This window comes from Perna viridis, chromosome 11 (genome assembly GCF_037379345.1).
Source record: "Perna viridis isolate PV_CMFRI_1.1 ecotype Kerala chromosome 11, ASM3737934v1, whole genome shotgun sequence".
Classification (NCBI taxonomy): domain Eukaryota; kingdom Metazoa; phylum Mollusca; class Bivalvia; order Mytilida; family Mytilidae; genus Perna; species Perna viridis.
Genome location: NC_142455.1, coordinates 35,062,120 through 35,079,252, shown reverse-complemented (window position 1 = coordinate 35,079,252; position 17,133 = coordinate 35,062,120). Strand labels below are relative to the sequence as shown.

The 17,133-nt window shown below is 33.1% G+C and overlaps 1 protein-coding gene across 1 annotated transcript in view; it reads right to left on the bottom strand.

Moving 5' to 3' along the window:
* Nucleotides 1-12,119: 12,119 nt before the first annotated feature.
* The window catches only part of LOC148603875 (uncharacterized), a 13,086-nt gene continuing 8,072 nt past the window's right edge, over nt 12,120-17,133 (bottom strand). The window contains exons 7-8 of the mRNA XM_088553710.1: nt 17,037-17,083; nt 12,120-14,482 (exon numbers count right to left, since the gene is read on the bottom strand). Coding sequence (XP_088409836.1) covers nt 14,480-14,482; nt 17,037-17,083 — 50 coding nt within the window. The 3' untranslated portion in view covers nt 12,120-14,479. The remainder of the gene's footprint in view (nt 14,483-17,036; nt 17,084-17,133) is intronic.

Sequence of the window (17,133 nt, the reverse complement as noted above, 5' to 3'; positions counted from 1 at the left end):
GTTTTTCGAACAATGGTTTCAACGCTTGGTGGTCTCATTCTATAACAAAGCGCCTTCCGCGCAAATAAAACGAACAGTCTGGAATTGTTGTGACCATACCTAACAGTTAACAGTTCGAGCTTCGTTGGTCCGTACGACCGTTGCCTTCTACTAAGTGATTTCGATCCGTACCGAATAACTCTGCGTAATGCCATGTCATCTTCATCCTTTTGATAATGAAAAAGTACATAACCTATTCCTTTTGCAGACGTGTCAACACATAGGTGAAACGGAACGTTATAATCCGGAAATGCTAAAAAAGACGATGAAACGAGCAGTGATTTCAAAGCAATAAAAGCGGTTTCTTATTCTGAAATCCAACGGAAGTGCATATCCTTCCATAAAAGTCTAGTCAGTGGTTCAATTGTCACACTAAAATTATCAATATACTTTTTAAACCAGTTAAAAAGACCAACTACACGTCTCAATTCACGAACTGATTTAGGCGAGGGTATTCTTGACTTGCTGTTATACGATCAGGAGGTGACTGACCGTCATTCTTTGAAATAAGGTGGCCTGAAAAAACATGAATCACGTGCAAAGGTATATTTTCTGGGTCCCAACTTCAAATCAGCTTCCTCTAAGCGAGAAAACACATTATTCAAGTCATCCAAATGTTGTTCAAAAGTTTCTGATGCAATTAGTATGTGATTTAATTAACACAAACAAATTTTAAAAGTAAGGCCATGTAATACTTTGTCCATCAGAAGTTGGAAAGACGACAGTGATGATTTTTGGCCCATCGGTAATCTGAAAAAAATTGAAAGTACCATAGCATGTGTTGATAGCGGTAAACCGTTGACTATCTGAATGAATCGGTTGCTGAAATGATCCTGAAAACATATCAATAGAGGTTAGAAAACTCGGTGATTAGTTGAAAAAATATTCAGTGAGGTCCTGCAGGTCTGGAATCGAGTAGCAAAAATCATGTACTTGGCTATTCAAATAACGAAAATTGCAGCAAAATCTATACTGCAATGCACTCTTATGTCGTTCATCGGAAGCTTTGTCTAGTTTAGTACGCTTAGATACTAGTACAACGGGGCTTGTTATTGGTACACTCTAGGATTCATTCACTGGTGCAAAAATGTTCTGACGTAATAGTTCATCAAGATGCTCGCGTAGGGCCTCTTTTTAACGGGATGTAAACGGTATGGTCTGCGGTACCTCGGACGATAATCCGGTTTTAAAGTTATTCTATGATGCACTAAGTCAGTGTAACGTCGATCTGGATTTTCGTCCGTCACAAGCAAATGTTTGTGAGATTTTAAGCATTCTTTCTGCTTAGCTTTCTCTCTATTACTCAAATTTTCAGGCATTTCAAAATATGACAAAAACTTTGAGTCCACTTGATCGTCGCCAGATTGCTTCGATAATTGCATATTTTGAACAATTATTTGGTCCTTTCATTATCTATCGAGTGGAGAGATAATATAGTCACTACCTAAAATCTCAAATTTTGAGAACAAGTTTCCTTTCGGAATCACTATACTTTCATTTGTAACACTAAGTAGTCTGACGGGGACTAGATTTCTGTTACTGACTGTAACTACAGTTTTTGCAACAATTATTCCCCTTTTGTTTAAATATTCACTACTTGAAAATATGTCCTAATTACCATTCAAAATATTATTGTTAAACTTTCCGAATTCAACTAATTCAGAGTTCGGCGGAATAGTGACTCGTGTCCAGCTTTTTACTTTAGCCTCCTTGCAACACATTCTAAATTTGCGAAAATGTAGAACAATATTATGCTTAGTTAAATAACTGGTACCGATGATTAGCGGATGTGAAGTTTGTGTGAGAACATAGACACTTGTCCAGTGTTTACCTCTCGGCACAGAAACTTTTATGTTAGTGGTGCCTATAATGTAAATTTATTGATTGTTAGCTAATGTTATCCTTTCATAAACATTTTTAATTGGACTTTTACAATTAAAATTTACGGATTCATAAAACTGTCGAGATATAACATTTATTGAGCTTCCAGCATCAACCAACGCAGCTATATTTAAATCGTGTACAAGAATTTGGACTTTATCTCATTATCGGAATCATATCTTAGTCGGCTCGGAGAAGGATATCGCTTTCTGGCACTTCAGTTTGGCCGCCAGTGGGAGCGTAACCTGTCTCCCTCGCGGTTGAGGTGTTTAACTTTAGACACTGAAATGCGGAATGTCCGTATTGGTTGCACAATTGGCACCTAACATTAGTATTTGGCTCTCCTCTGCCATTCCATGAGCATTTTCGTTGTATGTAATAGGCGCCGGCACATTTATTGCAAGTGGATATTTCTTGCGTTCTTTGTTCAGTGTTACGCATTGATGTACGTTGATCCCGAGAATGTTCAGTATTTCGCTCGGTTTTGTAATTATTTAACGGTCTCCCTTGGGAAGGATCATTTTGTACCGTAAATTTGTGTACCATGTTCGTTAAATTTGTCATCTGTTCTTTCAACTCTGCAATATCAGATTTTGCGTCATATGTTTGTTTAGGTGTATTTTGCCCAGTTGTGTTTTGTTGAATAACCGTGGCTACACTTGACTCCGTGTGGATTCAGTATCCACACGCCTCTCCCATTTTTGCTGCGGAGAGTGCGCTTTACTTGAACTGTGGTTACCGGCCCTTTCAAAGAACGCAAGTTTTTCATGGAGACCCTTCACAAATTTACATAATATTTCATTATCTGGTTTTAACAAAAGTTGTGCTCTTTCGACAAGCTTGCAGTGATAATCTTCCAATGACTGCGATTGGGATAATTTAAGATTTTCCAAAATTTCATTTTCCATTACAACCGATGGGTTATTCCAACTCAAACTGGCATATTTATTTTTGAAGTGACTAAAAAATTTCCCAGGTCTTTTTGTGACTTTTGTCGAGAGAATTAAACCATGTCTCAGCTGGTCCCGTAAGGTGCAAATGAAACTCTGCAATCCTACGCTGATGATCATCAGTGTGTATGTTGTGTAATGATGCATATGAATCAAATTCATTAAGAAAAACTGAACCATTTTCATGCGGGTAACCCCTAAATGTTTGGCACACAGCTAGTTTTTCCATGATTTTTGCACTGGGAACTGATTTTTATTTCGAGTGTATAGTTTTATGATTTATTTGTGGGGTGAGAATTGGAGGTAGCAGAGAAGCGTGTAGAAGTATTTGTGCTAACGGTCACAAGGTCAGAAGGGACTATTGAACTTGAACTTAATTCAGCAACATTAAATTCGTTTTCTACCAAAATTCTGTCAGAGAGAACAAAATAGTTTAAAAGACTTGAACTAGCATCAAATCGAATTCTACATCAGACATCCCTTTATATAAATACTAAATAAATCAGAATGATATCACCCAAACACTTTTCATGCACAAATAAGGGAGACCACGCATTAGTTTTATTGCATGTCTATGGTGCGAAGTCTTGTAGTAGGGAAGACCCTACGCATCTGAATACATGTAGTCGTTAAAGTGAGAAAGATCTCATTCAGACCTTGATCTATATGCTGACACAGTCTCTTTGTATCCGAATTTCTATTTTCTGGATTTCTAGTAGGATCGGTGATGTTCTCTAAATTACAACCTCTGCTGTATATTAATAAAACTGGATTTTTTTTCTCAAATTACATCATCAAGTCATTAGGAAAGGTCCCGAATCCTATTGTTAACTCTGGAATTAGGTCATTCAGAAAGTTCGGGAACTGGCACAAAATTGCAAACAAATTTCAAATTTACTTAGCTGATATTCCCATCTTCTTTGAATTCTCCACCATTATACCATTTGGTGTTTGGGAAACGAGAGATATGATAATGGTATATGTTTATATACTTTAATTGTCAAATCCACAAAATGAAAAAAGCACAGTCGTTTAACCTGAATGAAATTTTACTTGTATCACTGTTGGAAACACAAAGCACTGTTGATTTAGTTTCATTGATAGAGTATTGTTCTAGATTGGCATAGTTCTCCTGTATTGGTAGCATAATCTGCAACTCATATGGACAATTTGAGACTAAAGTATTGTCATCTGCCACTGTAGGGGTTCCACAATAGATTGGTCCTATGTAACTACCAATACCACATGATTCCAACAAGTTAAGGAGTGGATTAATGGACAGCTTATATGCAGAAGGGGACCAGACACCACCTTGTCTCACACCAATATTCTCCTGGAATTCCTTCGAGAGACTATTTTTCCATTTAACTCGAGATCTCAAGACTTAGTTCTTATACCATTCATTTAATATAATCCATTCGTTTCCATCAATTCCGACAAGAAAAATCTTTCTTAGCACTGATCCATGCCAGACTTTGTCGAAGGCCTCGACCGCATCTAGGAATCCAAAAAATTTGGGAGATCGATTATCTCTTGCCTCTGCTCTGAGCTCTGTTACTATTAATGCCGCCCTAGATGGTGATGCACCATTTGTGAAACCACGTTGGAGTTTAGATTGTCCAGAGACAATCTTATCTGTTACTAAATTGTACCGTACTTAAAAACTATTTAACAAAACGGTTGACGGAAAAATGCCGTTTCCGGAAAATAATAAATTGAAAAGAAATCGACTTCAACTTATGTATATAATATTACAATGCTGGTAAATGACACCTTTGAACTTTGGTTTGTTGAAACTATACAGATGTTCGTGTGTACGTTTAGATAGGTACCGACCGGTTTCACCAACATACTGAATTTCAAATCAATTTAAAATGTATTTCAAAGCCACCAGGTACTTATGAAGTAAAAATAGTTTTCAGTTTCCAAGACAAATGGTTACTGTTCTTTCTTTCCTTAATGAGACGTCAGCAGGTTGTCCCCTGATCGAGAAACGCAGGCAGGGATTTTCATACGGACTCAAATAAAGAAATTCGAAATCGGAACAAAAATGGACTGATTATAACTTGAAAACGGTATTTGAAATCTGATTGAAATACACAGGCAGAGATTTTCAGAAGAAATCCAAATAAAAGAATGAAATCGGACAACAAATAAAAACAAAGGTTGATTGTATTGGCGAGGCCGAACTTTGTACTCCAACTCAAAACGGTTGATGACAGATACAAAATGTTGCGTGTCCACCCATTGAAAAAGTTTCAAAATAGAATTTCAAAATGCGGGTATGTTAAAGAGTTTCCATATTAAATCTGTCTGACGTCTGATCATATACAAATTGCATGAAGTTTTAAGTACATATAGTAGTCCAGCTAACTTTCAAAATATTGGATGTAATTAATATTATAAACTCGTTCTTTTAAACAGAAACAGGTTAGAATCATTCATTCCCGAGTATTCGATATTGTCGTTTACTAAAGAAATAAACGCGAGTTGAAGGATCACTCAGTCGTTACCATTTTAACTACTACAAGTGGGCTGTACGTACTGGACAACAAGAGCAGGTCTCACTTCCAGATAATGTCTACTAAAACAGTGAAAACATGATGGCTTTTCAAAGGGTATGGTCTGGGATTAGACCCCCCAGTTTTTGTTGGATTTTTTTTTCAATATTTTGGGCAAATGTGGCAGAGTCACACTTTATAGGTTGCATATTTTAAGCAATGATTTTTATTTATGTACTACAATGGTAATTCTTCTACAAGTGACGGGATAAATATCGAGTGAAAAATGTGACTAAAACAGTATAAGCAATGACCATTTTTGAATGCTGGAATAATACATTTTGTATGTGATTGTCTCTAGATGATATTTCTTTACAGTCTGAATTCATGACTTTTACTTTTCTTTCTAGAATGGCATACTGATGTTTCATACGTTTATCTGTGCATGCAGTAAGACAAAGTAGACAGAGGTAGGTACTTTCTCACATAAAATACAGTACAAACGTTTTTTTTTTTTTTTTGCTTTTTTTTGGTTAAAATGTAGATATGGGTAGTTATTGGTACAAATGTAAGTTGTTTATGTTGTAAATCTGTATTAACAATTCAGAAAGGCTTTAAATTTGAAATTAACAATATAAATATGATCATTTGAAATCATAATAGATTCAATGCTTCTAGACCCAAATTTAGTACAGAGTTTTGATTTTATCATTTTAAATGTAAAAATACTAGTTTAGTTTTTCAATCTGTCCATCACACACTGACGACTGGATGCAAAGTTTCATAAGTGGGAATTGGGGTGTCAGATTTCTTGTGTTTGAAGAGAAATTGTGTTAAGATTTGGAAATTATATGTACAGCATATAAGTTGTATTGATTTTATTTATTCTACTCGTGGACTTTCATCAGTGGATTTAGTACTGTCATATTTAAAAAAAAAAATAGGGACAGCATTTTGGAAGCCAGTGCAGCCCCTGTTTCAGTTACATGTTTATAACTCAATTTTACTGTCTATTGCAGAATCTGAAAGTTATCTAATTCTGAAATAATGCATAATAAGTATAATTTTGTTTTGAAGGTGCTCTATGTTGCTCAAGAGAGATTAGAGGATACATGAAAGGATTCTTAGTAATGACTTGTAAAAGATGATTGACATATATAGAACTTGCAAAATTAAATATTAAACCAACTATGTCTGAGGAAAGATAAACAAGCTCTAGCTAAATGTTAAGTTATGGTAAAAATCACTATTACTTGCTATCAGGAGATATCTCTTTGTATATACAGATGCCTTTGTTATATGATTAAGCCCAAAACAAATCTCTTTATTGTATGAATATTCAGTTGCAAATAGAGTTTGTCAAGTCCTATTCTAAAGTTATAGTTGAACTGGACCATTATTTTTAAGCTCTTCTCTTTGCACCACTAACATAGCTTATGTTTCAAAGGTAATCAAGGGAACAAATGTAATAGCGGTAATCAAAGGAATGTAATTCAGGGACAAAGACCAGAGATGGAAAACAGATATACACAGTAAAGAACATAAAGTAACTAAAATCATACATACAAAGTAACAAAAGAACATGAGCAACTCAGACTCCACTAAACTTGTTACATTTTTTGAAAGTTCAACTACAGCATTCTCCAAAATCTCTGAATTAATTTTGATTAAACTTAACCCCAGCATGTTGGCCTAAACATTTAATGATACTTATGTGCATGACAAGATAAATGCTTTAAGGATGCTTGCAATGAAAATTAATTCAACTAAGTTGAAAAGTACCATATGTATTGTCATGCAGAATTGTTTTTCTCCATTTCAGGGACCAGCAACCTGCTTGCCTTTATGGTGAATGACTAATTCAATATATGCAAACTTGATAGCTAATCATATCAGGTATACACTGTACTCCAGAACTTTTATACTCCCGCTTTTTGAAACAGGGACATATTATGGCATACTGGTGTCCGGCCATCTGTTTTTCATACTTTGCACAATAAATAAAAAATGCTGCCACCAACTTATATAGAAAGCAATTTATCTGTGTGTCTGTCTGTTTGTCTGTTCATGTTATCTTTTAAGTCTTATTGCAAGTAATTTCAGCGGTTGATATTAGAAATGAACATATATCAAGTAAGAAAAAATAAGATCACTTTAATTACAAATAAAATGATTTTGTAAAATATTTTATATATGTTTACATAAAGATTTTTATTTGTTTTATTCTGCAGAGACAAGAAAGGAAGCATATTTCATGGGTTTGAAGCTGACCAAGAAGAAAAAGAAGTGCCAAAAAGCTGGTTATGGACCTGAATTTAGACTTCCATTAGAATTTTTATAATTTATTTAAATACTAAGATAAAAGTACTGCTCATATAGCATTTTATGTTTATATTCTTAAGCAGCATATTTATAGTCAGAGTATCTTTGAATATTTTTTTTATATTTCGTTGTTTTACATTTGTGTTTGATCAGTGAATTTTCAAAGTGATTTCATTTCAAAGCTATAAAAGATTGAAAACTTCAAAAACATCCCAAAACAATACAATAAATCTCTCTCTTTTAGTCATTAAGCTTTTTTATTCACACTGCACAGAAGACAATTGCACAAAGTGAATATGTAAGGCATACACTCTCTATTACTATCATTTTATTTTTACACAAGATAATCCCACGGGAGAAAAAAATCCCATGGGACACGAAAAAATCACATTGGATAATGAAGAATCCCATGGGATAACAAAAAATCCCATGATTTTGAAATTGTAACTATAAATTTATTTTAGTAAATATTGTACAACAAAATGCATTTTATTAAATCCCATGCGAATCTGCATCCAATGGTTACTCACATGACATGGTAGGGCGAAGAAAAAGCGGCGCAAGATTTGCAATTTAGTGTTTTGCAAATTTAAATTATCTCGTGTTTAAGAATAATGCAAAATGTGATTTAAGGATGTAAAGCTTACATAACATTTTTATTTTTGATATTAAGTTAATATTTTTATAGTATACATAAATTACCATGTAGCTTTCCATATATATGTGTAAACCCTGTTCATAGGAGATCGAAATTATAAGGAATGCACTATATAGTTCAAAATTAAAGGGAAAACTGACACTAAGATACAACAAAAACTATTATATTTTCTATATGAATTATTTCATAAGAACAGACACATTTCATCATAAATATAAAGACCCATAAAACAACTACATATCCTCAAGCGAACGATCAGATTTTTGAACGAATGTTTATGCATCAAGAAAAACTCATAACTCATCAAATTACATAACACTGTCCACCATCGTTATCATATAACTTTATTTCTCCTCACCATATTACATAGATACAGAGATATTATGCATAATATGTACGATATTTACAGTATATTTACTACATAGTGTATGTGTTTAGCCAGGATAGACTATATGATATATAGAATATCATCCCTAGATCTTTAGATACGCTATTTCTTTACATTTGTTGACTAAAATTCATAAGACTGCGGTCTAGATGACGTTCGCTGAGGCATTTTTAAAAAATCTGACTATATGCCTCAGTAATGGAGGCGATCAAGCAAAATAAAAATTAGCCCCCAAGACGACATAATTATTTGGACTAGAGACTTTAGTGACAATTTATATGGAGTTTGACTGTACTTCAACACATTTCAGAGTGGCAAGAAATTTGAGAAATTTTTTGACATGTATTTCAGGATTCAAGACCTGTTTGCAAAGTTAACAGAGGGAGGCATTACTTGGCATAACACATGTGCACATTATAGATCAGATACAAAATTATTGACTAAAATACTGTATTTTTTTTTCAATATAATTATCATGTGAGTGAATGCAACACATATACATTTGTATTTCAGTCAAAATTCTTTAAAAAACGTCATATTCTTGCAAAATGTATGAATAGAAGCACTATTCATTTCAGTAAGGGTCTAAAACTAATGACTGAAATGCTAAATTTTTCAATATAACTGTTAAATGGGTGGCTGAGACACATTTATTTCAGTTAAAATTCTTTAAAAATGTCATATTCTTGCAAAATCTATTAGTGCGTACACTTTTAATTTCCACGAGGGTCTAAAAATATTTACTAAAAGGCTAATTTTTCAATATAATTATCATGTAGGTGACTGCGACACATATATTTCAGTCAAAATTCTTTAAAAAATGTCATATTCCTGCAAATATATGAGTGCCACACTTTAAATTTCCATGAGGGTCTAAAATTAATGACTGAAATGCAAAATGTTTCAATATAACTATTATGTGGGTAGCTGAGACACATTTATTTCAATCAAAATTCTTTAACAATGTCATATTCTTGCAAAATGTATGAGTTCGCACACTTTTAATTTCCATGAGGGTCTAAAACTATTTACTAAAATGCTAAGGCAAAATGTATGAGTGTGAACACTTAAGTTTTATAAAGGCCGAAAATTTCTGTATAAAATGTTTAAAATTGTCAATATAGGTACTCTGTACCATACTGGTATCTGCAACAACAACAAAAAAAAAATCAGTCGAAATTCCTTATAGTTAGGACATAGCAGGTTCTACAGGCAATATTTTTTGTTTTATTTGCATAAATGCCATATACATATCCATGTAAAACTATGCAGTCATTCATTCATAAGCTCAGATCAAACCTTGAGTAGCTTTTGCCACCTAAAAGGCTAAATCTGAACAAAGAAAATTTGATGAAGAATTTTCTATGTTGATGCTTCATGTTCCTTATAAATTAAACGCTTATAAATTAAAACAGAGTTCATGTATATCTGTAAACAATATCACCAAACAGGCTATATTCTACATGTAAGTTCTCTTAGAAATGTTCTGTATTTATTTATGCACAATTCAGAAAAGAAAACACGAGCGTTTAACTTTTCTGCAAATTGCATTTTAAATTAATTCAATATTTAATCAAATATGTTTTTATTTTTTCAAAATTTAAAAGCGTCGTTTGCTACCGCAACTATACCGGATCTAGTCCAGATAATCATGACGTTCGCCGAAACATTTTTTTTTGCATGTCAAAATCCTCAAATTTTTATTTTATTTTAACTAGGTAACAAATGTTTTTCATTGCCTGTGTGTAAATGAAGTTAGATTAAGTTTTCTTACATTTTTGAGGCAACCAAGAAAGATAAAACTTAGCCTCCAAAGACGGCATATTTATTTGGACTATACCGGATCACAACTATACGGACATTCACGCGTATCCATCGGATGTCCACCAGTGCGCTTGTTGTGTGAAACATCTTATGGTTTAGAAAATGCAAAAGTGCAGTGGGATGCGCTTGATTTATACTTCATTAAAAAAAGTATCTATCACTTTACCTGATGTGCTGCGAGAAGTTATTTATCAGTAGCATTTTTGTTTAAAATTCGTTGAAATACAAGAAAACGCAAACCATCCCATCTCAAGCAAGTTACGAGCCGTTTATTACCTTCCATGCAAATTTTTCAGACTTCCCCCAGCACTTTTTTGAAAAAAATACATATTCAATGGTTTACCATTAAAATTTGAATTTGCAATTTACAAATCTTCCCATTTATGTGGTTCGACCAGGTCTTGAACAGATCACGTGACTTATTCTTTTTGCACATGTTGGCATTTGTTGATCTTTTTGTGTTCGGGAAGTATTACTTAATAAACTTGTAGACTTGAAGTAAAAATCCCGACGAAATTTCACGTATTAAGACGATTTTTAAAGTAGCTCGTTTTCGTTTATGAAAATGTGACCATTTAATATGACATTTCTCCCTAACACACCCAGAAAGGCACAGACTGACACCCTAATCATGAAAATTGGATCAACAATAAGCTTTTTCTATCAATTCAATTATAACACCTATTTTCCCCATTTTAGCCCCTTATTTCTAAACAGGATGGTGAAAACCTCCAACACCCTCAGGGCCCTCTGTCATGTTTCTGAGAACAAGGTGTTAAATTTAAATGTGAAAAAGATTAGATTAGTTTTTGTAAATAAAATGAAGTTAACGAACGATCGACGTAGTCAGGATGTTACCATTATACATGTACGACCGAGAAAAAAAAATTGAGGTCGTATAAAAAAATTATTAAATTGTTTTCAATTTTATTTTAAAGGGGTAATTTTTTGTTTTGTTTTTATTATTTGTCTAAATTTCATTTCATTTTGTTTTAGTTTTTTGTCTGGAATTTTCATCTTAAAAAAAAGACTAAATGCAAGCCCTGAATCATTAAACCTGGATATTCCCTACTTGCGGAGCTCGGGATGCAGCCATATTTTATTCTGTTTTTGCACAGTTACCTCCCGTAAGAGCAGGTGTAATTTCGAAGTCTCTTTATTCGATGTTCGGATTCGGGTGCAGAAAAAAGTGGTAACTCGAATGAAAATGGAATTCCCGGCAGACAAACACAGCGGTGTTTCTAAAATTTACAGCGTGTTTCATTTTGTTGGTAGGTTACACATGGATGATTTTCATCTGTATCCCGGGTAAATTTATGGCAGTGTCAATAGAACGAGAATTTCCCTTTTGACTTTCGAGATTTTCTAAAGTATTGTCGATATCGGAAGGAAAACCTTACGTGTTCCGAATAGACACCTGCTCCAAAGGGAGATAAATGTTGAGAAAATGTTGGTCCGCAAGTCGGGAATACGATCGATCCTAAATTATTTTTTTTAAATTTGATGCTTAAAACTCAGGGTTTTATGTCTTAGGTTTAAACAAACACTAAAGTGAATTTCAATTTATAAATTTATTAACAAAATCAGTAATAAATGTATATATAAGCATTTATAAAAGGCATAACAAATAAAGCTGAAACGAAAATTTAAAAAAATGCTGCGAAAACGTTAAGTGTAAGTGTTTGTAAGAATTTTTCAAGCAAAATGGGAAAAATCAGAAACATGCATGTCAAAATCACACCGATCTGATAATGTAATATCACTCAAGAATACTTTCTCTATTTGAAATGACCATTATTTGATCTGTGCGTCACTGGCTTCGTGCAGAAATATTTAATAGAATCTAACAAAAATTAGTTTTTGACAGATTTATCTGCCCTTGAACTGTTCATTTTTCAATGCATTTCAATGAAATTGTAACTCAGTGGGCCTGCATGATATTGACAAACTTGTCTGTTTTCCTTGATTCTGATGGTGCAAATAGTCAAATTAATTTTTCAAAATGGTGGTTTTTTTCTTACCATGTTTCGCTTTCTGCCTGATTCTTACAGAAACTGACTCTTAACAACTAAGCTGTGAGCAGTAACTAAAAGATTGCACAATATTTTTAATAGAAAGACTTTTATTGCAACAAAAGACAAAAAAATCGCATTGGAAATATCTCATGTGCAGGTCATTCCAAGAGCTGAGACAGAAAAAGATACTAAAAGTGAAATATACATGAAGTAAATTTCTACAAAACATTTCTAGCATTGTCTGCAGGACATACAATCTAATTGGAAATTGATCACTAAAAAAAATTAAAGATAGAATCAGAACCCATGTAGAATAATCAAAAGAGCTAACATATAGCACATGGAAAAGGTACATTTTGATATAGTGTCAAAGGTTAATTACTGATATAAAACTTTCCTAATTTGTTAGTCCATCATACATGTGCATGTACTAGACAAGAAAAGAATTGTTCTATATCGCCCTGAAAAGTTTCAAGTTTTGTACTTGTTATCTCCCCTCGTCCACAAGCTCCTTTGAAATAACTACACTGTAAATCTTAAAAAAATAAGGCTTCTAATGAAATCTTATCTACATATTATGCTTGGCAAAGTAACTTTTTGGTGCCAATCATTCAGCAATATTCATTTATATTACACGTAGTACATGTAATAACCAATAAACTCTTGGATAAATGTTTGTATGTACACATATGACAACAGTATAATGACAGACATTCTGGACTTAATTCAAATTCTTATACATATATATGATACAAATTGAGGTCTAAAATGTATAACAATAATAAATATTATAACAATGGTATCTTTGAGCAGTTAAATGATGAAAATGCCTGTGATCCCATTCTATTAAAACACACAACAAACTAAAAAAACACAAAACAAGACTGGCAAAATAAATTTTTATAGACAAAACAAATAATGCATTAACTGTCAAACATTTCTCACAAAAGTCAACCTAACAATAAGTGAAATGCCCTATATATACAAACAAAACTAACAAAAGCTGATGCTTGTAGCACTAAGAGTACATTACTGATTGACAGGGGCACATTTAACATCAATCACGAACAGCTGGTAAGCAGAAGCCATGATACTAATAATCTGAGGTTTACTGGTGAAATAATTAACATTTGCAAAAGTAAACACTGGAAAATGTGAGTTTTTGGAATTCAACTAAACTTAAACCATGCAACAACTAACATTATACATGTACATCTAAATAAACTGTTCATTACCATAACCATGTAAGATTTTAGAAGGAAAAATCTCCGAGAAGAATCTAAGACTATTTATGTCATACATTGTAGGTTGGTCTTAAATGATGAAAAGATATCAGATCTATACACTGACAGATGTAGTGTTGACACAGTAGTAAGAAAATCATGTCTTTCTGTCATACCTGTAGATACTGATTATATTTAATCTGCCCATTATCAAAAATAAAATATTTGGGATTTAATGCAGGGGCTGATCCAGACACTTTGAAAAGGTGGGGTGCCAGTCGGGGTTCCTCAAAAAAAGGGAGGTGCTAGAACATTATTTGTCATTTTTTGTCAATTTTACACATTTTCCATTTAAAGTGGGTGCCAACCCCTCCTCATCCCCTCTGGATCTGCCACTGTAATGTTTTTGAGAATTTCTTTTTAATATTAGAAATGAAGTATTTTTATACATTCATATAGCACATTTGAAATGATGATATCCTGGCAATAGACAATATTTACATGACTTTATATCATAAAAAAATCATTCTGTCATCACCAACTGGACATTGTCTCCGGACATCTTGAAATAAACTGTTAAGGAACCTTCCATTCTATTATCACAGACGCTTGAGATCATGGAATAATCTTCAGCCCATAGGAGGAACTTTATTGTTTGTTCAAACTGACCAATTTACATCACTGGAAAATAAATTACAACAACTTTTGAATTTTGCATATTTAAGCACGAAATATTGAGTTCCGTGTGTCAAAAATGAAGGAAGTTTGTCCACGGTGTATATTTTGACAAGGAATAATTTTTATTTTCATGACAGACTTTGTGGAAGCAAACATTAGATTTGTATTGGGGGTGGGCTATGATCAAATTTTTCATCCTGGATATTTTTTTATGTGTAAATTAAGACTATCCTTTCTTATTATTTTTTGATCCAGCCTGTCCTGGATTTTTTTCATGATATACATGTATACAAATATACTGCCTTTTGTCAAATTTTAAACCTAGTCCCCCCCTTAAAATCAAATGGTTGCTCCCTAACTGGAAAGAATGTGGGGAAACTGTCTGAGAGAGATATCTGTCCCTTGAATACAGTGCTACAAAATTGTAACAAAATAAATACTTAAATAGTAAGGACAGATTCGGTCTTTATTCCTCAATATTTAATATAATGTACTAATAGTGAAGGTTGGGATTTTAATAGGAGTTATATTTAGAATATTTGTTATCTATTTATGTGTATTAAATTCCTGGGATTTCCTACGTGTAGACATTTGAGTTTTTAATCTTTAATAACCGTCGAGGTCAAGGTTGTAAAAACGATCTTGCTTTAGAAAAAAACAATTCATCAAGACACAGACGTCATAAGGCTAAATAAAATTATACGTCTGTTTCCAGTTATCCGACCACCAACAGACAACAAAACGTACCACCAAAGGCCATTTTACAGATGGTATTCAATTTTCGGTTTCCACAAGTCCAGACGGTTAAAAGATGTTTTTGGAGGTGTTTTCTATGAAAGTTTGAAAAAAAATTAGCAAATAAAATCCCGACCTTTTTCTGACGTAATAGGAAACAGAGGTATAATATGATTTGACCTAAGCATCTATTACCGCCATTATTGTCACATATTTTAGTAGGTAATCCTAAAAGTTATTTTTAGACCAACTTGTAAATTCCCAAAGGGTCAGTGAAAGGTTACTTATTTTTGTACCTGTCCCAGATTTGACCCTTTTGTTGTGGTTTTGCATGTTTGCATGATGACTAAAACGTGATAATTAGATTTGTGTGTGTGTGTGTGTGGGGGGGGGGGGATGGGGTACTGACCGATTTTGAAAATAAATAATTTGTTTCTGATTATTTAGGAAATAATTAATCTGACCTCATCATACCAGAAAATAAATAGTCTGACGTTGCAAATTGATAGAAAATAAATATTCTGACACTGGCTAGTGAATTGAAAATAAATATTCTGATCTTGGCTAGTAAATTGAAAAATAAATATTCTGATCCCCACAAAACCTTTATAAAAAAATTGCTCAATGTCTCAAATGTACAATAGTACCAAGAAATTTCCGGTAACAGGGTTTTGGGGAAAATGAAAAAAAATGTACCCATACCCCACAGAAAAATTCGCTCAAATTGACGTATTTTTCCATGTCAAAACCCCTAGAGTATTTATGCTTCAGTAAGAATGACTTATTTTAGTATTTTCTGTTTACTTATAGTATTAACACAATTAATACTTCTGGGACTCTTTTGATGAATTTTAGCGATTTTTGTGGTCAGAATTTATCAAAAAAATATATCTTCGATTTCTCCGTAAAAAAATACGTAAGTTCGACTCTACAAGTTATTGCTCAACTAAAACAGCGAATGGTTGGTGTCAGTCGATAGATAATTTAATTTTCGACATAAACAAACCACGAAAAACTAATTTGCAAGAAAGAATTTTCAAAACATGTCAAAAATATTATCCCTACCCCTAGAAAACTGGTCTCAGTATCGAACAGAATTCTCATCCACGGCATACTGACACTGTAGAACTCATACTTTCGGCATTTATAATTAAGACAAAAATCGATGTACTCAACATATCTGATCAATTCAAACGCTTAGATCTTGCTTTGTGTACGACAATTACTATAAAACCGAAATAATGGGAATTTTCAGAATTCAAGAATAAATTTTCTTATATATCACCTGTTTTTGTCATTTTTTCAGAATAGCGTAGTTTAACAGGCTTTTGTGTGATACGATACATTAATATATACATTTACATATATGTATCAGTTGACTTTGTTTTGTAGAATTTCAAAGACGTTCGAATAATAAAAAAACGTGAAAAATGGATTTTTGCGTAACCGAGGTATAAATAGGTATAAAATGTAACCAAAAAAAAATACAAAAATGCTTCAGTTTATTTTTTGGCCACAAAAAGATGATAGGTATAAGGGTATCTGAAACCCAAACCACGTATTTTGGTAACACCGATATGCACATCTAGCCAAGGTTATGATGATAATAAATAATCTGACTTTCACCAGGCTGGAAATAAAATTTCTGACCTGAAAAAAATTGCATGCCCCCCCCCACCAAAAATCTATTGGTCTTCCCCCTAATGAGATTAAACCCATGTGTCCTCGATTGCAATAAAATAGTAGCTAGCACTGTATATATCGACCTTCATACCTTCTTTATATATATACATATTTAGATAACCAGTAGTTAATGACTTACCCGAACACTGCATTCTTTCAAATTTTGCCAGTTCTCCTTCTTTATATCTATATAAATAAACAAGTAGTTTGAGTTGGAAATACATGTTACTGTACAC